At 45.9% G+C, this 21,434-nt stretch overlaps 1 protein-coding gene across 29 annotated transcripts in view; it reads right to left on the bottom strand.

The window, feature by feature from the left end:
• The window catches only part of LOC140429166 (teneurin-3), a 3,593,949-nt gene that overhangs the window by 136,748 nt on the left and 3,435,767 nt on the right, over positions 1–21,434 (bottom strand). For 17 of the 29 annotated variants that reach the window (XM_072515817.1, XM_072515806.1, XM_072515811.1 and 14 more), the window contains 3 exons: positions 18,164–18,190; positions 17,357–17,377; positions 12,544–12,690 (listed from right to left, as the gene is read on the bottom strand). In XM_072515817.1, coding sequence (XP_072371918.1) covers positions 12,544–12,690; positions 17,357–17,377; positions 18,164–18,190 — 195 coding nt within the window. The remainder of the gene's footprint in view (positions 1–12,543; positions 12,691–17,356; positions 17,378–18,163; positions 18,191–21,434) is intronic. The other 12 variants (XM_072515814.1, XM_072515815.1, XM_072515834.1 and 9 more) reach the window with 3 other exon arrangements.

The following is a 21,434-nucleotide window of genomic DNA, read 5'->3' as shown; positions in this document are numbered from 1 at the left end:
TTAGTGTCATATTTAACACCAAATAACATTACATGTGAGCAGCAACAATTAATGGTAATTGTATACTCTGGCAAGAAAGATTAATGTGCTGCACATTTATCATTGCCAACATCCCTTTTATAGTCAATGGATTAGGATGTCTGGATGACCACCCCAACAGGCAAACTGCTCTTCTATTTCCAATTAGCAAAGTGACATTAAGTTTAATAATTACTACAAGAGGTCTTGGATTTGTATGTTTGGTGCCACATTGCTGTTCTGTACAGCTTGGCAGAAATTGATTCCCTGAATCTGGAACTGTGACCAAACTCACTCAGTTGAATCTCTTAAGGGCCCAGGCAGATTTACAGTTGGGAATAAAACACCTCTGACTAACTTAAAAGGAGTAATTCAGACCTCCACATTTTGCAGTTATCTAATGCAATATTATCTCTTTGACACACAGCAGACAGCATTTCTATGATTTGGGAACTTAGTGGGGTTTGATTTAAACCCAGGTCTTTATTTTCTAAAGACTCAGCAAAAGTCACAGGTGTGACTCCACAGTGTTACAACTGTGGTGTAGTATTTAATGAGTGCACTTATTGGATCAAATATCACATTTCTCAGTAAACAAGGATGTTTGAAGAGAAAATTAGCAAAGGTCAACGCTTTCTCCCACTCTGCAGTATTTTTTGAGGCCCAATATTGACAAAATGTTTAGTCAACCTGCCACAGCAATGTTCCTTGTCTGGTATCCTGCAGAAATCGGGGGCTGGATTCTCCCACCCCGCCCGCCGCAAGAACGCCACGGGCGAGAGGTGGACAATGGAGAAGTCCATTGACCTCGGGCGGGATTCTCCGGACATAGCCGGAGAATCCCGTCCCATATCATTATTCAAAGGGTGGACAACTGATTAACTTCAAATTCTTTACCTATGGGGGAGGGGATTGGGGGAGATGGGGCAGCAGTGGGGTGGGTGGGATTTTTCTTTTAACAAAATGTGGGAGCTGGCAGTTTTGTTCCATATTTTAAAATATCCATCAAAATCACGCTCTCAAAAAGTGCACATTTCAAAGTTCTGAATTCCTACAGTGCATTAGTGGCTTTCAAGAATAAAGCCAACTGTTGTCCTATCTTATTTTTAAAATGTATTCTTTCATGGGATTTGAGCATTGTTGGATAGGCCTAGCATTTATTATCCATCCCTAATTGACCATGAGAAGGTAGTGGTGGAGAGCTGCCTTCTAGAACTGCTGTGGTCCATGTGGTGCAGTTATACCCACAGTGCTGTTAGGTAGGCAGTTCCTAGATTTTGACCCAGCAACAATGAAGGCAGTTCCAAATCAGGATGGTGTGGTGTGTGGCTTGGAGAGGAACTTCCAGCAGGTAGAGTTTCCATGCATCTGGTGTCCTTGTCCTTCTAGTTGGTAGAAGTCGCAGATTTGGAAGGTGATGTTGAAGAAGCCTTACTACAGTGCATCTTGTAGATTAAAGTTGTTAAGATTACAGTCTTTGGGGGTAATATTCTGAACACATTTTGGGAACATGAAGCCCTGAAACCATCTACCATCAGATTAAGAGGTAAGGCTTGTTGCGTACCATGTGTAACGCTTGTAAATCAAACATCTATTCGAGCAACTTGTCCATCTATTTGTTCTTCAACGCTGTTCAGGAAGGTTTTGCCTTTGCTTTTCCCTGAGTCACAGTTGAGGTTGAGAACACATGAAAAGCAGGATATGGCAGCATTGCGATAATGGACCAGCAGTCCAGAGGACTGGACTAATGATCCATTAACGGGAGTACAAATCTCCCGAGGGCAGCACGGTAGCACAAGTGGTTAGCACTGTGGCTTCACAGCGCCAGGGTCCCAGGTTCAATTCCCGGTTTCCTCCCACAGTCCAAAGACGTGTAGGTTAGGTGGATTGGCCATGCTAAATTGCCCTTAGTGTCCAAAAAGGTTAGGAGAGGTTATTGGATTATGGGGATAGGTTGCAAGTGAGGGCTTAAGTGGGTTGATGCAGACTCGATGGGCCGAATGGCCTCCTTCTGCACTGTATGTTCTACGTTCTATGTACAACAGGTGACGAATTTAAATGCAACAAAATGAATCTTGAATTAAATTCTAATATCAGTGTTAAATGTCAAGTTTTGGGAAGTCAGATGTGTGTCACTTGCTGCAGAATTCCTAGCCTCTGACCTGCTCTTGTGGCCACTGTATTCATATGGCCGGTCAATAGTAACAGCATGGTGATCGTGGGGGATTCAGTGACGATAATGCCATTGAATGTTAATGAGTGATGGTTAGGTTCTCTCTTGTTGAAGATGGCATTAGTGTGGCGTTAATATTACTTGTTGTTAATTTCCTTCTGAGCAGGAAATCTGTTGTCCTTATCCCATCTATTTTAAATTCATTTTTATGGGATATGGGCTTCGCTGGTTAGACCAGCATTTGTTGTCCATCCCTAATTGCCCTTGACAAAGTGGTGGTGAGTTGCCCTCTTGAACCGTTCCAGTCAGTAGTGGTCATGGGTTTGGAACGCGCTGCCCAAGGGACCTTGGTGAGTTCCTGCAGCGCATATTGTAGATGGTACACACGGCTGCTACTGTAAGATGGTGATTGAGGGAGTGATGTCTAGGGAAAGGGTGCCAATCAAGCAGGCTGCTTTGTCCTGGATTGTGTCGAGCTTCTTGAACGTTGTTGGAGCTGCACTCATCCAGGCAAGTAGGGAGCATTCTATCACACCCCTGACTTGTGTCCTGTTGGTGGTGGACAGACTTTGGGAAGTCAGGAGGTGAGTTACTCGCCGCAGGATTCCTAGCCTTTGACCTACTCTTATAGCCACAATACTTATATGGCTAGTCCAGTTCAGTTTCTGGTCAACGGTAAATTCCAGGATGTTCATCATGGGGGAATTCAGTGATGGTAATGCCATTGAATGTCATGGGGCGATGGTTTAATTCTCTCTTACAATTTAAGAGATGGTCATTGCCTTGCATTTGTGTGGTGTAAATGTTACTTGCCATTTGTCAGCCCAAGCCTGGGTATTGTCCCCACCTTGTTGCATTTGCATGTGGACTGCTTCAGTGTCTGAGGAGTTGCAAATGGTGCTGATCATTCTGTAGTCATCAGCGAACATCCCCACATCTGACCTGATGTCTGAAAGAAGATCATTGATGAAGCAGCTGAAGATGGCTGGGCCTAGGACACTATCATGCAGAGCTCATGCAGTGATGTCCCAGGACTGACCTCCAATAACCACAACCATCTTCCTTTTTGCCAGGTTTGACTCCAATCAGTGGAGAGTTTCAGCCCGGATTCCCATTGACTCCTGATTTGCTGGGGATTTTCTTTAAAATAAATTTAGAGCACCCAATAAAGATTATATTATTTATTTTTTCCCAATTAAGGGGCAATTTAGCGTGGCCAATCCACCTAACCTGCACATTTTTGGGTTGTGAGGTTGACGCAGACTTGGGGAGAATGTGCAAACTCCACACAGACAGTAACCTGGTGGCTGGGATCGAACCCGGATCTTCAGTGCAGTAGGCAGCAGTGCTAACAACTGAGCCACCGTGCCGCCCTTGTTGGGGCTCCTTGCTACCATGCTGATCAAATGCTGCTTTGTTGTCAAGGGCAGTCACTCTCACCTCACCTCTGGAGTTCAGCTCTTTTGCTCATGTCTGAACCAAGCCTGTAATGAAGTCAGGGGCTGAGCTACCCTGGCGGAACCCAAACCGAGCATCCGTGAGCAGGTTATTGCTGTGTAAGTGCTACTTAATAGCACTGATGATGACCCCGTCTATCACTTTATTGTTGATTGAGAGTAGACTGATGGTGTGATAATTGGCCGGGTTGGATTTGTCCTGCTATTTGTGTACAGAACATAACTAAACAATATTCCCCATTGCTGGACAGATGCTGATAATGTAGCTGTACTGGGACAGCTTGGCTAAGGGCGCAGCAAGGTCTGGAGCACAGGTTTCCAGCATTATTGCCGGAATATTGTCTGGGCCCATAGCCTTTGCAGTATCCAGTGCCTTCAGCTGTTTCTTGATATTACGTGGGGTAAATCAAATTGGCTGAAGGCTAGCATCTGTGATGCTGGGGACCTCTCGAGGAGACCGAGGTGGATCATCCACTTTGCACTTCTAGCTGAAGATCATTGCAATTATGTGCGAGGCTCCTCCATCATTGAGGATGGGGATCTTTGTGGAACCTCCTCCTCCAGTGAGTTGTTTAATTGTACACCACTATTCATGACTGGATGTGGCAGGGCTGCAGAGCTTAGATCTGATCCATTGGTTGTGGGATTGCTTAGCTCTGTCTATCACTTGCTGCTTATGCGGTTTGGCATGCAGGTAGTCCTGTATTGCAGCTTCACCAAGTTGACACTCATTTTTCGGTATGCCTGGTGCTGCTCCTGGCATGCCCTCCTGCCCTCTTCATTGACAGGGTTGATCCTTTGGCTTGATGGTAATGGTAGAGTGGAAGATATACTGGCTCATGAACTAACAGGTTGTGGCTGAGTACAATTCTGCTGCTGCTGATGTCCCACAGTGCTTCATGGATGCGCCACCTGATTGAGTTGTTAGATCTTTTCTGAATCCATCCCATTAAAACATGGTGCTAGTGCCACACAACATGATGGAGGGAATCCTCAATCTTCGTCTCCACAAGGACTGTGTGATGGTCACTCCTACTGATACTGTCATGGACAGATACATCTGTGACAGACAGGTTGTTGAGGATGAGATTTAGTATGTCTTTCCCTCTTGTTGGTTTCCTCACCACATGTTGTAGACCCAGTCTCGCAGATATGTTGTTTAGGACTCAGCCAGCCTGGTCAGCAGTAATGCTACTGAGCCACTCTTGGTGTTGGACATTAAAGTCCCCCACCCAGAGTACATTCTGCACCATTGCCACCCTTAGTGCTTCCTCCAAGTGGTGTTCAACATGGAGGAGTACTGATTCATCAGCTGATTGTGGAAGTCCACGGTATTAAGCAGGAGGTTTCTTTTGCCATGGTGAAGCCATGTGACCCCCCAGGACAACTCTTTCCTGACTGTATACCACTGTGTCACCTCGGCTGGGTCTGTCCTGCTGGTGGGACAGGACATACCCAGGGATGGCTATAGTGGTGTCTGGGACATTATCTGTAAGGTATGATTCTGTGAGTATGACCATGTCAGGCTGTTTCTTGACTAGTCTGTGAGACAGCTCTCCCAACTTTGACACAAGCCTCCAGGTGTTAGTAAGGAGGACCTTTTCCGGTCAACAGGGTTTGGCATTGTTGTTTCCAGTGCCTAGATCAATCCTGGGTGGTCCATCCATTTTCTTTCCTTTTAGACTTTGTAGCAGTTTTATACAACTGAAGGTCATTTCAGAGGGCATGTAAAAGTCAATCACATTGCTGGAGTCTCATGTAGTCTAGAGAGACTACTCTCTAGAGTCTCATGTAGTCCAGACCAGGTGAGGATTGAAGTTTTCCTTCGCTAGTGGGCATTAGTGAACCAGCTGGGTTTTTCGTTCGGACAATCGACAATGTTTTCATGGTTATCATTCGACTTTTAATTCCAGATAATTATTGGATTCAATTTCCACCATCTGTCATGGTGGGATTTGATCCTGGGTCCCCAGAGTATTACCCTGGGTCTGTGGATCACCAGGCCAGTGAAAATGAAATGAAATGAATGGAAATCGCTTATTGTCACAAGTAGGCTTCAAATGAAGTTACTGTGAAAAGCCCCTAGTCGCCACATTCCGGCGCCTGTTCGGGGAGGCTGGTACGGAAATTGAACTATGCTGCTGGCCTGCTTTGGTCTGCTTTGAAAGCCAGCTATTTAGCCCAGTGTGCTAAACCAGCCCCAGTGACAATACCACTATGCCGCCATCTCCACAGTCTGGTCTTTCTGTAACTCCAGATCTGCAGTAATATGGCTGACTCTCAATGTCCTCTAAAGTGGCCGAGCAAGGCCTTCAGTTGTAATCAGCACCATCTTCTCAATGGATGTAAACTTGGGCAACAAATGCTGGCCTTTCTAACAATGCCTATATCCTCCGAATGAACAAAGGCAGCAGTTGCAGTATGGGCACAATGGGCCAAATGGCCTCCTTTTTTGTACTGTAATGACTCAGTGACTCCAGTGAGGACGAGGGATGCACTTAATACAAAATAATCCTTTTTGACATTTGAATGTAATGAGATTGTCACTGTTTGGTGAGGGTAGGGGGAAAATAATGAGATTTTGAAATGATGTGAACTTGCAGAATTAAATCCATTTTTGTTGTTGTTTAATCATTCTCTACCACTCACTCCTACATTCCTCAATATTTTCTTCCCCATGTATTAAATTGCACCTGCTATATTTTGAAATTAGCTGCTATTTCTATTTTTCTCCATGCTTCCCATCACAGTGCTGAATGCTATATATCAACCCAGTTAATCACTTCACCAGGACATTGTGTTTAATGAAGAACTCTCAGCATGGTGCTAAGTTTTGACTGATGTGGATTTGCGTTTGAAGTTTGCTTTTCCTTATTCATTTTTAAAGGCTTCATTCACTGAGTCTGTTTCATGCGTGCTCTATTCCCAGTCTGCCAAGCGGATTTGAAGATTTATTGATTGCAAAGAGAAGGAGACCAGCACTGCAAACCTAAATATACATTATCACTATCTCGGAGTCAATTCATTAGAGTCAATACATCTGCTCTATTCACAACACTGTTAGGAAGAAGTTGGAATAATCTCATAGGCTCGGTGCTTAAAGGGATGTTAAGAATATCATGAATAATACAGTTTGTTCCACTGTTCATGACACCACTAAACTCCTTTATCTAGTAATGTCCAAAGCTATTCTGACCTTCTGCTAGGATGTTGCATCTGGGAATGGAAAATAAATTGGCTGAAAGGTAGGAAGCAGTGTGTACTTGTCAGATGGAGTAATGTTAGGATGGGGGATGTTCCGAGTTGGGTGCCTCAGGGATTGTGTTGAGACCACTGCAGCTGTTAATTTACATCAGCGGCTCAGAGTCAGAAGCTCCGTGAAGACTGAACAAATTTGTATAGTGTGCAAGGCTCGACCTGCAAAATGAATCGGACAAATCAGAGAGAGGGAAGCTACGATGGCATTTGGAAATTAATATGGGAGAGTGCAAGGTATTCCAGGCTGGGGGAAAACAATGGTCAGCACGTGTACCTCATGAATGGACCAAAATAACATAGTGCAAAGCCCGATAGGATAGAGGCATTTATAGTTGACTTAGCCCTTCAACATAACCAGTTACTGCAGAGTCACCATCGGACTGAGCTTTCCAGGCCCTTCCTGCTGCCGGGGTCTTCCTGTCCCGCTGATGACAAGATGCCGTTGACGCCGGCAGGACTGGGAAATCACACCGCCAGCCACCTCCACCGCCGGAAATCCCGGCATGAGGGGGAGGATGCGCGGGAAATCCCTCTTTCCAGCCATGGTAGTAAAGAACATGCTCGAGTTTGTCATGGTGTAATCTTGTCAGGCTGCACATTTACCATTGGAGCCCAGTTTTGGTCGCTGTCACTTGAGGGAAACATTCAACAAAACAGATGCACAGGAAAGCTAAAGTCTCAGTCTCAGATTGAGTTGTGGGAAAAACTGTTGAAATTTGACAGGGGGTATGAGGAAGAGGCCTCATCTGGCTGAGAAAGATAGTAAAGAACAAATGTAAGGTAAATGTGGAATGTTATTTCAAAGGATATCACGACAAGCAAATGCTTAAACACTGGTGAACGCCTAGCATAGCTCTCCTTCAGACAAAGAGCCAACAAAGCATTGAATGGCTTCTCGGTTCCACAGCAGAGATAAAGAGGGTAATGCTAACCCACTAAAATGGGGCGGCAGGGGTTGGGGATAAATGAATCAGATTTTAAAGATCTATAATCTGATCCAAACCTGGCCAAATCTGGCTAAATGGAGGTGGAACATGGGCCGGGGGGGAACTCATTCCCAGGAACCTGGTTCTCTCATTTAAGTATTATAAGTTTACCACTGATTGGATGGTTCTTCCTGGTCTTGTGAAACCTGTCAGGTTTCTTTGTAGAGAATTCAAATGCGTCTCAGTGCTGCTCGTGGGCTAGGAGGAGCAACAGTGCTTTCCCCTGCCCCTGCAAGCTTAGCTCCTTCACCGGAGTCACCCCACCATCCCAACTTGGGGAACGGCCTCCCTTTGCCAGGCTCTCACATGCTCCTTCTCTTTGGCTATAACTGACTTGGCAGTGCTTCAGCCTGACTGGAAGCAGTGCCTGTCAATTCATAGATTATCATAGAATTTACAGTGCAGAAGGAGGCCATTCGGCCCATCGAGTCTGCACCGTCTCTTGGAAAGAGCACCCTACCCAAGGTCAACACCTCCACCCTATCCCCATAACCCAGTAACCCCACCCAACACTAAGGGCAATTTTGGACACTAAGGGCAATTTATCATGGCCAATCCTCCTAACCTGCACATCTTTGGACTGTGGGAGGAAACCGGAGCACCTGGAGGAAACCCACGCTCACAAATTAGACCGACTTTTGGGAGGATCGTGTTTCAGAAAAAAATCAAAGCATACAGGGAAACCTGTACTTCCGGGTTTCGGCATCGAAACTCTGCACACACTAATTCCTCCCCCCCCCCCTCTCTCTCACTCTGCTTTACACATGCTCCCCATTAAATATTGGAGTCAGAAACAATGGAATCACATCAGGAACCTTTCCTCTGCCTATAATAATTAAAAAAAAAAAATCTTTATTGTCACAAGCAGGCTTACATTAACACTGCAACAAAGTTACTGTGAAAAGCCCCTAGTCGCCACATTCCGTGGGAGGTATTCAGAGTACCCGGAGGAAGCCCACACAGACATCGGGGAGAACATACAAACTCCACGCAGACAGTCACCCAAGACTAGAATCCATTGTGCTATCCCAAAACACTTCAGAGTCCATGATGTACTTTACTGTTGCAGGACGATGAGGAGAAAAGGACTGGCTGGGATTTCCTGTGAGGTTCTCCTGATCAAACGCTATTATTTAATTTTTTTTATTAGTTCTTGGGATGGAGGCATTGCTGGCTGGGCCAGCATTTGTTATCCATCCCTAATTGCCCTGGAACTGAGCGGTTTGCTCGGCCATTTCAGTGGTGGGGCAGTTAAGAGTGTGGGTCTGGAGTCACATGTAAGTCAGACCGGGTAAGGACGGCAGATTTCCTTCCCTGAAAGACATTGGCGAGCCAGATGGGTTTTTACGACAATCGGCAATGGTTTCATGGTCATCATTAGGCTTTTAATTCCATATATTTATTGGATTCAATTTCCACCAACCAGAACACCCAACACGACATGGTACAAGGAGTGGCCGCAATCTAGCAATTGTGAGACCTACCTGCAACTTCTCAGCATTCCGGCATCCGACAGCATGGAGAACATCAACCCGCCGCCGCCGCTCCGCATCGCTGGCAATCTCGGGGCAAATTGGAAGATATTTAAACAGCGCTTCCAGCTCTTCCTCGAGGCCACGGACAGGGAGAATGCATCGGACACCAGGAAGATAGCCCTTCTTCTCTCCACGGCTGGGCAACATGCCATACACATCTTTAACTCCCTGACATTCGCGGATGACGAGGACAAGACCAAGTACAAGACGGTGCTCCTCAAATTCGACACACACTTCAGTGTTGAACTCAACAAAAGCTTCGAAAGGTACCTGTTCCAGCAGCGCTTGCAGGGTAAGGACAAGCCTTTCCAATCCTATTTAACACACCTCCGCATCCTCTCGCAATCCTGCGGCTACGGGCCCACCTCCGACTCCATGATACGCGACCAGATTGTTTTTGGGGTCATGTCGGACCCCCTGCGTCAGCAGCTCCTTAAAGTTAAGCAACTAACCCTAACGACTGCCATCGAGACCTGTGTCCTGCACGAGAATGCCACCAGCTGGTACTCCTACATACAGGCAGCTGAAACGACGCGGCAAGGACCCCATGAGGCGGAACGGGTCCAAACGATCAAATACCTCCCGGGCCGCAGTCTGAAGGAGGGCCGCCATTTTGCGTGCTTTCCGAGGCCTCCCGGGCTTGTACGCGCCAAACGAGGGGACGGTGACATGGAGGAACGCGATGCGCAGGCCTGCACCACGCAAGACCGTACCGCGCATGCACTGTGGCGCAACGAACGCACTGACGTCACGACATGCGGCAACTGTGGCTCCGCCCACTTAAAGCGGCAATGCCCTGCAAAATCGCGACAGTGCCTACGCTGTGGCAGGCTTGGCCACTATGCTGCCTGCTGTCACGCAACCCAGCCTGCCAACCCGCAACGATTTAACCAGTCTCGCAGGAATGTTCGGGCAATCCAACCCACCTTCACCGAGTCCGATCCTGGCTTCATGCAGACCAGTGACACCGAGGACAGGGAGCCTTTTCAAGTCGCTGTCATAACCAAGAACAGGCTGTCCCCGAATCGAAAGCACCAGCCGCTGTTGGTACACAGCATTGATCCGGACGACGAGTGGTGTGCCAACCTGACAGTCAACCCAAATTCGTCGCCCACCTCAGAGACTTGATTTATGAGCCTTACAATGTTGGACTCAATGCTTTGTTCTTTCATCCTGTTTCAGCATTTCACTAGTTTGTTTATAGCATTCGTTATTAGTTTTGTTGTTGGTGTAACAGCTTGTTTTTCTTTTCTCTGCACCAGGCACCTTCCTGTGTATATAGACTAGCCTCATGTACATAGTTATGTAAATACTGCACACACATGGTCAGATACACTCATTACACGTTATTTATTCTCACATAGGCACATGTTCTTTGTAAAAAAGGGGGATGTCATAATATACATCAGTACATTATGGTTCAATCACATACACACACTGATGGACATGCAGTAGGGCCAACCAGCATACATAACACCGCAGCCAATCACCAGTGAGAGCACAAGCACTATAAAGACAGGGGACAGGAGAGTTCCCGCTCATTCTAGCAGCAGCCAGCTCAGAGCACAGAGCTCACAGCCTGCATCACAGACATTCACCATGTGCTGAGTGCCTCACCATAGCTAGTGATAGGAGAGGGTCCATAGTTAAGCTGGTATTGCTTATACCCACGTTTACAGTATGTTAGCATAGTTGAACAGTTAATAAAATAGCGTTACACCACTTCCAGCATTGTTGGCTTGTTTGTAAACCAGAACACCCAACACGACAAGATCCATGTTCCTCGTCATACTGAGAGAATGTGCTGGAAACATTTCTGAAGAACAGGACGAGGCTTTAACCGCCTGTCAATATTCAATATAAATTCAGATAAGAATAATGACCATTTAGTTACAGTATTAGTTGACGATCAGTGCCGATGGGAACGGAACCCAACGAAGGATTTTTGCTGGAATTAAGAGAAATTATACATTTATGCTACTCACGGGAATAAGGACTTGGCTGAACAAGAAGGGCTGCATTAGACTGGACTAGACAGTTAGGGCTGGAGTAGATACAGAGAACAACATTGGACTGGAGCATGGGCACTGCACATCACTGGTAAATTGGACTTGTAAACTAAGGCCGACCTCTTTGATTTATTTGATTCTGACCGTCAACAAAATAACGCATCTATATGTTGGAAAAGGGGGCAGAAATTTAAAGTGATTGGTAGAAAGATTAGAGAGGAGATGAGGATAAATGTATTTTCACCCAGAGGGTTGTGAGGCTTGGAAGTCACTTCCTGAAAGGGTAGTCGAGACAGAAACCCTCAACTCATTAAAACCGTGACTGGATATGCACCTCAGGGCTGTGTAACCTGAAGGGCTATGCACCAAACGCTAGAAAGTGGGTGGTTCATTTGTCTGGCATGCGTGGACATGATGGGCCAAGTGGCCTCTATCTGTGCCATAAACATTCCATGATTCTATAAAAGATTTTGCTGCATTTTTGTAAAACCCTTTATTTGTTTTTGCTGCAAAACTGTATTTGAATTGTGCATCGCTTAATTCAGTGATTTATTCCCGGCGCAGGATCCTACTCATGTGGAAGGAGGCGAAACCCCCCGGACTGGAGGCCTGGGTAAATGATATGGCGGGGTTCATTAAACTGGAGCAGATAAAGTTTGCCCTGAGAGGATCGGCCCAAGGGTTCACCAGGCGGTGGCAGCCATTTCTCGACTACCTAGGGGAACGTTAGAGGGAAGACAGATGACCAGCAGCAGCAACCCAGGGGGAAGGGGGGGGGGGGTTAGTTTAGTTTAGGTCAAAGATAAAGAGGTTTTGTTACTTGTGTATTGTTAAAATTTTCTGTATTGCTATTGTTGCGTTTGCTTTGTAAGGGGAAAAATTGTTGTTTGGGAAAAAATTTTCAATAAAACATTTAAAAAAATAAAAATTCTGTGATTTATTTTAATTACCTCTGTTCAACATGCATGAAAGGCTCCAGAAAGCATCAAACCTTATTCCAAAGAAAGAACCAGTTGGCAGTAAACCTGCAGTAATATTCTGTATCATTCTTATTAAACTTTTGTTCAGGCATGGACAGCTGCAAGGGTTGAATATCTGTGTTCTTACCTCCTTCGTTGTCTTTGCTATCAGAGCATGCGGTCTCCATGGCGACATCACACCCGGCTCCTCTCCACCCCATCTGGCAAACACAATGCCAGCCATTTTGGTCAAGGGTACACCTCCCATTACTATTGCAAAGGCCAGGGCAACCCTCTGAGAAAAGAATACAGAGAATAAATGGTAAACATAATGCTCTGTTGTAGTGGTTTGCAAATCAACACTAATGGAGGATCACGAGCTACAAGCCTTTTATTGAAGCACAGACACCATAATTTCACATGGATAAACTGTATCCTTCTGCTCTTTGAAAGGCGCAAATATCTTGCAGTTTCAGAGAAAAGCAGAATCATTGAATGGTAATTGCACTCTCATATCCAAATGTGCAATCTATGGAAATATAGTTGGCTGAAGGAGTATGATGAAGTCACATCTTGACAAAGAATTATGTTACTCATAGGAATCTTATGAGGAATTTCAAATTATCCATAACTCTTATGAATAATATTATGGTTACCAAGGTGACCAAATATGTGAACGTGGAGTCTTCTGGTCATAGTGGAGATACAATAGAGAAACAGCACAGAAAATAATGGAAAGAAGTGTGATTTATGTAACAAAAGGCCTTTTACAATGACCCGAAGGTGAAATTCCATGTTTGATACAGTAACGGCCAGTTCAGTTAAGTGATTTACTAAACCAAAATTTTTCCTTGGAACTGTGCCCATAATTTTGCGGACAAGGTTTTCTGCTGCTCTTCCAGCGGAATTATGGCGATGGGGCGGGAACGATTCCAAAGAAATTCCACACCAGGGGTGTCTCGGGGCAAGATGGCCTCATAGTGCACAATATTGCCCTTTTTACCTGTCATTACTGGATTCAAGTACAGTTAAGGCAAGGAAACAAAGATTTGATCACTCTGTTGTCTGTTAAGAAAGGCAAGCGAAACGGCGTCCTGTGTGGGTACGAATCTGGCTGCCGCTCCCTCCAAGGAGGTATACCACGAGCCCGGTGGTGGTGGTGGCCCTCAAAGTTTGGGGGCAGTGGAGGCGGCATAGGGGGGAAGTTGGGGCCTCGGCGTGGACCCCATTACGGGGGAACCACCGGTTCACCCCAGGAAGAACAGGTGGAGGGTTTTTGGGGTGGCACAGGGCAGGGATACGAAAGTTGGGGGACCTGTTTGTGGACGGGAAGTTCGCGAGCTTGGGTGAGCTGGAGGAGAAGTACGGGCTCCCCCCGGGGAACACCTTCAGGTACTTACAGGTAAGGGCGTTTGCCAGACGGCAGGTGGTGGAATTCCCGCGGCTATTGCCACACACAGTACAGGACAGGGTGCACTCGGAGGGAGGGGGGAGTGGGGAAGATCTCGGAAACTTACCGGATGATGCAGGAGGAGGAGGAGGCCTCGGTGGTGAAGTTGAAAGGTAAGTGGGAGGAGGAGTTGGGAGAGGAGATCGAAGAGGGGACGTGGGCAGATGCCCTAGCGAGGGTGAATTCTTCCTCTTCGTGCGCGAGACTCAGCCTCATACAGTTTAAGGTGCTGCACAGGGCACACATGACCGGGACAGGGATGAGCCGGTTCTTTGGGGGTGAGGACAGGTGTGTTAGGTGCTCAGGGAGCCCAGCAAATCACACCCATATGTTCTGGGCATGCCCAAAGCTGGAGGAATTTTGGAGAGGAGCCGGGAGTGCAGGAGACGAAAGAGGCCGGAATTCTGGCCTTTGCGTCCCCGGTAGCCCGGCGAAGGATTCTCCTTCAGTGGAAAGATGCAAGGCCCCCAAGCGTGGAATCCTGGATCAGCGATATGGCAGGGTTCATTAAATTGGAGAGGGTGAAATTCGCCTTGAGAGGGTCGGTACAAGGGTTCTTTAGGCGGTGGCAACTGTTCTTAGACTTTCTGGCAGAACGATAGACATTGGTCACTGGCAGCAGCAGCTCGGGGGGGATGGGGGTGGGGGTTTTACTTTATTTTTGTTTATGTTATTTACACTGGAGGGTTTGAAGGGGTGTATACACCTGTTGTGTTAAGTCAGGGTGTTAATGTTAATTTATTATTTATGTACAGGGGGAGGGGTTTGGGGGGTTGCTTTTTTAGATTGTGTTTTGTACTTAACCCTGTTGGGTTCTTTTTTCTTTCTCATTTTATTATTGATATTTTATGAAAACCTTCAATAAAAATTATTTTTTTTAAAAAGAGGCAAGCGAATTGTGGCTCAATCCATCACCCAATGGACCAGTTCATAGTCAAGAGGTGATCCAAATACACCATGACTTCATGGCTCTGAGACATTCCCAGAATACAGGCTAACTGCTGGGGTGAATCGTAGGTGCATGTTGCATTGGGAATTCTGGCTGCTGATGAGGAGTGGGCGGACATTCTATATTTTTACCACTCCTGACAAGGAAGTCCTCCCTGTCCAGTAGACACAAGAGAACTTCAGCATTTTAAAATTTGGTCACTACAACTTTTGCCATCAAAATTTGAAAAGGCAAAAAAAGCCTTGGAACACAACCAATCGCAAATATTGGAACAGAACACTGTCTCCAACTCAAAGATTCCTTTGTGAAGGTGTTTCCTCGAGTCTGATCTCATCAGGGAAGGTGAAATAGAGGGAAATTTGTTAGACGTTTCATGCATCTCTCAATTACCTTTGCTGGAGGAATGGGAACATATCCTCACGGTTAGGGACCTGCAATGTGGCAAGCATTAGAGGTTCACAGAACAAGGGCAAAAAAATAAAGTCGGGGTGGGGGGGCAATAAATAGCAATATAAGATAACCAAGAATAGCAAATGGTTGGTCACAAAGATTGGTGGAGTTGCGGATAGTGAAGAGGATTGTCAGAGGATACTGCTTGATATAGATCAGTTGGAGATTTGGGCAGAGAAATAGGTGGAGTTTAATCCGGACAAATGTGAGGTAATGCATTTTGGAAGATCTAATACAGGTGGGAAGCATGCAGCAAATGGCAGAATCCTTTGGAGTATTGACAGGCAGAGAGATCAGAGCGTACAGGTCCATACATCACTGAAAGTGGCAACGCAAGTGGAGAGGGTAGTCAAGAAGGCGTCCGGCATACTTGCCTTCATCAGTCGGGGCATTGAGTATAAAAATTGGCAAGTCATGCTGCAGCTGTACAGAACCTTAGTTAGGCCACATTTAGAATATTACATACAATTCTGGTCACCGCTCTACCAGGTGCGGATGCTTTTGAGAGGGTACAGAAGAGATTTATCACAAATAGGAAGGGAATAGAGGGGTACGGACCCCGGAAATGCAGAAGGGTTTAGTTTGGGCAGGCATCATGATCGGCGCAGCCTTGGAAGGTTGAAGGGCCTGTTCCTCTGCTGTACTGTTCTTTGTACCCCACTAATTTTCTCTCTTCCTTTTCTCAAAGCATTTCCCTCCAGCTGTCATTAGGTTTTGCAGGTGCTAGCCACCCTACTCCCCAAGACCTCATTCTGGCCATTCTTCATGTGTGAGGCTAGGCAGTTAACCCTTAACAATGGAGGCCCAGTCTAAAAGAAATCCTCAAAGACATGTATTTTACAACAACCGTCATTCGATACACTTACGATCCATTGTGTATGCATGATTACATGTGGGTGATCTAACTGAGGTCTTTCAGATGGTCAATGAATTGAACAGGACAGATAAAGACAATCTATTTTCTCTGAAAGACGTATCCATGACTGTAAAACTGCAACAAGGCCATTCAGGTATGATGTCAGGAAGCACTTCTCCACCTAAAGAAGTACAAATCTAGAAGTCCCTCCAATTGAGGCCAAGTCAATGGAAAATTTCAAAACTGTGATTGATAAGATTTTGGTTAGGCAAGAATATTAAGAGTTACTGATATTAGCCGGGAAGATGGGGTTCATATGCTTAGCAGCCATTATCTACGTGGAAGGCAGGCCAGGTTCCAGGGCTGATTGACCTACCCTGCTCCTATTTTCCTGTAGCAATCAGGAATGAAAACCACAGATAATTTTCCCATTCCTCCCTGAGGTTGGAGCACGGGGTACAGATCAGAAATTCAATCTGGCTCCATGTGGTTTAGATCTACGTCGGGTGGTGCTTTACACTGAACAGGATGAACATCGGAAGAAATTGTTTCCGATTTGTTTCTGAAGAAGAAATAGACCTTGCCTGCATTTTCTAAGATTTATCCTAGCTCTCCATTTTCCTCTGTGTTTATCCTCTTGTAGACAACTCCTCAGCATAGGAGGCTCAGACAATGTGGCTTGACACATAACCCCTCGCGTATAATGATCGGCACACCAATTCGGAATGAACCATTTGGGGGCAAGAACCGTATATGTTTCTGTCTCTTGCCCCCACCCCTCCCAAACTTCAGACAGAATCTCCCGCTATTGTGGGGCTTTCCAGTTGATGCTTATTCATGTGAAATTATGGCAACTGAAATAGATGAACAAAGTATAGGTAAGGAATTGATAACTATACTTTATTGATTAAAAAAAACTTTTAAGCTTTAAAAACTCACATTCCTTTCAAAGGAGAAAGCAAAGGCCAGTAAACAAGTGAGTGCTGAGCACCTAATCAAAACTGCGGAAGGACTAAAAGGGACGGACAAGGTTTTCAACAGAAACAGCAGCTTGGCATGTTGAACGATTTAAGACTGAGACAGAAAGCAGTAACCATAAGAACCACAATGAACATAGACTAAAAGCCTGAACAGAAAAATAAAGTCAACAGAAGAAACTTAAAAATTAAAAAGAAAATCACGCTAAATGACGTGCTTGAAGACAGACAGCAGAGAGGGATTGTCCGTAACAATCTCCCTGGGGCTTTTGTCTTTACCTTTGTATCCTATCTTGTCTGCTATTATGGACAAGGAGGAAAATTGTGGAAACATAATTAAAAGTAATGGCATATACAGAATCTGTATTTATATAAACAGAAGAAAAAGGATGCTCGCAATTACAAAGATGTGAGTGAGTTGAACAAAACCTCTATTGCTGCTCTTAATAATGAAGATTGGTTCTACTGTCAAAGCTATCAGCTTAAATAAGACATGGCTGGAAATGTAGCTGCAGGAACATTTCTGCAAATTGAACAACTTATTTGGAAATGCTGTTAAAACACATAAATACTATTAATGAAAGATGAGGTGCCATGATCATTAAACTTGTATCAAATTTACCCCAAGCCACTTAACAGTTTTACACATAGCTACAAACAGTGCTTGACATTGTTACGAATGATTTCCTCCTGCAAGATGGAATTACTCCTCAAACATTCTGCATTGTGATTCACTTTTTTTCCCCTCCTGCATCAACTATTAATGTGTAACGGGGATGAACTGCTCTCAATTACTTTTGAGCTATTTTGCAGTGCCACAGTACGTGAGTTTGAATCTGTATCACCAGCTACAATGAGGGAGTAAATGAATCTCAGGCAAATCTATTTCCAGCTAATTGACTTTCAAGATTTTCAGGTACTAATTGCTGTAAAAATATTGCAGTCATAACTCAATGTAAATGTCTCATTAATGCATTATCTGACAAAAGCTTGAATAATTAAACCATGACGCAAATAAGGTAAAAGAGTCAGTTACTTAATTACAGAGGCATCATAACAAGAGAGCAAAAAAAAAACATGCAGTACCTTTAACTATCTTGTCCAGGAAGTGTGCTTTGGAAATAAAACATACAAACATTTGAGAATAGCAACACGCAGGAAAGGAAATCTCTGTATTCTTGGCTTTCGCGTGTATTCACAGAACTGTTATATATACTCTTAAAATGCAATGGTTCCTCAGGTACAACACGTTGCCACGTGGGGAGGCGGTGGCGTAATGGTATTGTCACTCAACTAGTAAACCAGAGATCCAGAGTAATGCAGATAGTGAAATTTGAATTCAATGACAAAAAAGTCTGGAATTAAAAAGTCTGAATGATGACCATGAAACCATTGTCAATTGTCATAAAAACCCATCTGGTTCACTAATGTCCTTTAGGGAAGGAAATCTGTCGTCCTTACCTGGTCTGGCCTACGTGTGACTCCAGACCCGTAGCAAGGTGGTTGACTCTTAATTGCCCCCTCCATGGCAATTAGGGATGGGCCATAAATGCAGGCACATCCTGCAACACCCAAGTCCCATGAACAAATTTAAAAATACATACTGCATACAGTGTACAGGACACTGGATGCCTGAATCCATTTAAGGCAGTGATGGGCAACCTTGGCTACTGAGTGGGCTGCATGAGTGGCCCTCCTTCATCTCAGTGGGCCGCAAGATTGAAATCAGGCTCATTTGCTAACCATGACCCATGAATAAAATTAAATGCATTTAATACACGTCGAAAAATCGTAGCGAGTTATAGAATTTGTATATTAATAGAACTATCATCAACTTTTTTTTAAAAATTATGTTTCCGACGCAGAGGGACTGCATGGCTCTCTCTGTCAATGTTGTGAGCAATCAGCGCGCACCTCACTTCACTTGTCCTTGCTTTACATACGGGTCACTTCAGTCATACCGGTAGGAAAAACACTACACGGACTAAAATCAGTGGAATGTGTGATGTGCCATCAATTATACAAAGACGAGTTGTGGAACGAAACTGTGGCTTTAATAAACTAAACGAGAATCTGCTGGCAACTGATCCCGAACTGGGGCAGGGCCAGAGGTCGGCCACCTTTATACAGAGCTTGAGGGGAGGAGCCACAGGCGGAGCCAGCAGAGTCAACAAACAATATATACAATACAGTAACAGAGGTTCACCACAATATATACAATACAGTAAGTGGTTTACCACAATATATATAATGTAGTAACAGTGGTTTGCCACATTCGCCCCCTGTTAAAAAAAAGAGTCCGGCAGGGGTGAAGTGGACTTAAAGATCAAGTCTGTCGGGTGCGTTGACCTTCCGCCGTGAACGTCTCAGTCCCGGCTGTGGTGTGGGCACTTGTGTCGAGACCTGCGTGTCCGGGAGTGTGTGGTCTTCTTCTTCGTCCAGTAGTTGAGTCGGTGGAGAGGGATACAGTGTAGGGGCGGGGGTGGTGGTGATGGTCACTGGGGGGACTGCGGGTGGCAAATTCTGAAGTAGCCGAGTAGCGGTGGAGGGAGAAGGTGTAGGGTTGGGGGTGGTGGTGATGGTCACTGGGGAACGCCGCGGCGGGTGCCAAATCCCGAAGGGAGACTGTGTCCTGCTGCCTGTCACGGTGTGTCACGTAGGCATATGGAGGAGAAGAACCCTTTCGATCAGGGGATCCGATTTATGACTCCTCGTATGCTTCCAGAGGAGGACAGGCCCTGGGACTATCAGCCAGGATGCTGGCGAGACCCCCGAGGTGGACTTTGGGCAGCACGGTAGCATTGTGGATAGCACAATTGCTTCACAGCTCCAGGGTCCCAGGTTCGATTCCGGCTTGGGTCACTGTCTGTGCGGAGTCTGCACTTCCTCCCCGTGTGTGCGTGGGTTTCCTCTGGGTGCTCCGGTTTCCTCACAGCCCAAAGATGTGCAGGTTAGGTGGATTGGCTATGATAAATTGCCCTTAGTGTCCAAAATTGCCCTTAGTGTTGGGTGGGGTTACTGGGTTATGGGGATAGGGTGGAGGTGTTGACCTTGGGTATGGTGCTCTTTCCAAGAGCCAGTGCATATTCGAAGGGCCGAATGGCCTCCCTCTGCACTGTAAATTCTATGATAATCTATGACTTCCTGGGGAAGACAAACATTTGTTCGTGAGGGGTCTCATTGGTGGCAGTGCACAGGAGCGACCGGATGGAGTGGAGCGCATCGGGAAGGACCTCCTGGCAGCGGGAGACTGGGAGACAGCTAGACCTTAGGGCAAGAAGTACAGCCTTCCAGACCGTCGCGTTCTCGCTCTCCACCTGTCCGTTTCCCCGGGGGTTGTAGCTGGTAGTCCTGCTTGAGGCGATGCCCTTGCTAAGCAGGAACTGACACAACTCGTCTCTCATGAAAGAGGAACCCCGATCACTATGGATGTAGGTGGGGAAACCGAACAAGGTGAAGAGACTATGCAGGGTCTTGATGACAGTGGCAGAGGTCATGTCAGAGCATGGGATGGCGAAAGGGAAACGTGAGTACTCGTCAATAATGTTGAGGAAGTACACGTTACGGTCAGTGGAGGGGAGGGGCCCTTCGAAGTCAATGCTAAGGTGCTCAAAGGGGCGGGAAGCCTTTGCCAGGTACGCTGTGTCTGGCCGATAGAAGTGTGGTTCGCACTCCGCGCAAACCTGGCAGTCCCTGGTCATGGTCCTAACCTCCTCGATGGAGGACGGCAGGTTGCGGGCCTTGACGAAATGAAAAAAGGGGGTGACCCCGGGTGACAGAGGTCATTGTGGAGGGCCCGAAGTCGGTCTACTTGTGCGCTGGCACATGTACCGCGGGATAGGGCAGCTGGGGGCTCATTGAGCCTCCCACGTTGATACAAGATATCGTAATTGTAGGTGGAGAGTTCGATCCTCCACCTCAGGATCTTGTCATTCTTGATCTTGCCCCGCTGTGTGTTTATACAAAGACAAGTTGTGGAACGAAACTGTGGCTTTAATAAACTAAACGGGAACCTGCTGGCAACTGATCCCGAACTGGGACAGGGCCAGAGGTCGGCCGCCTTTATACAGAGCCTGAGGGGAGGAGCCACAGGCTGAGCCAGCAGAGACAACAAACAATATTTACAATACAGTAACAGTGGTTTACCACAATATATATAATACAGTAACAGTGGTTTACCACAATATTTACAATACAGTAACAGTGGTTTACCACACTATATATAATACAGTAACAGTGGTTTACCACAATGTGGAAACTCTGTGAGGGAGCAACAGTCAACAAAATATCTTGTGGGCCGCACTCAGAACCCAGATGAGTTGCATGTGGCCCCAGGCTGCAGGTTGCCCACCACTGC

Source organism: Scyliorhinus torazame, chromosome 9 (genome assembly GCF_047496885.1).
Source record: "Scyliorhinus torazame isolate Kashiwa2021f chromosome 9, sScyTor2.1, whole genome shotgun sequence".
Taxonomy (NCBI): domain Eukaryota; kingdom Metazoa; phylum Chordata; class Chondrichthyes; order Carcharhiniformes; family Scyliorhinidae; genus Scyliorhinus; species Scyliorhinus torazame.
The sequence above is the reverse complement of the archived record's forward strand: the minus strand, read 5'-3'. Positions and strand labels throughout refer to the sequence as shown.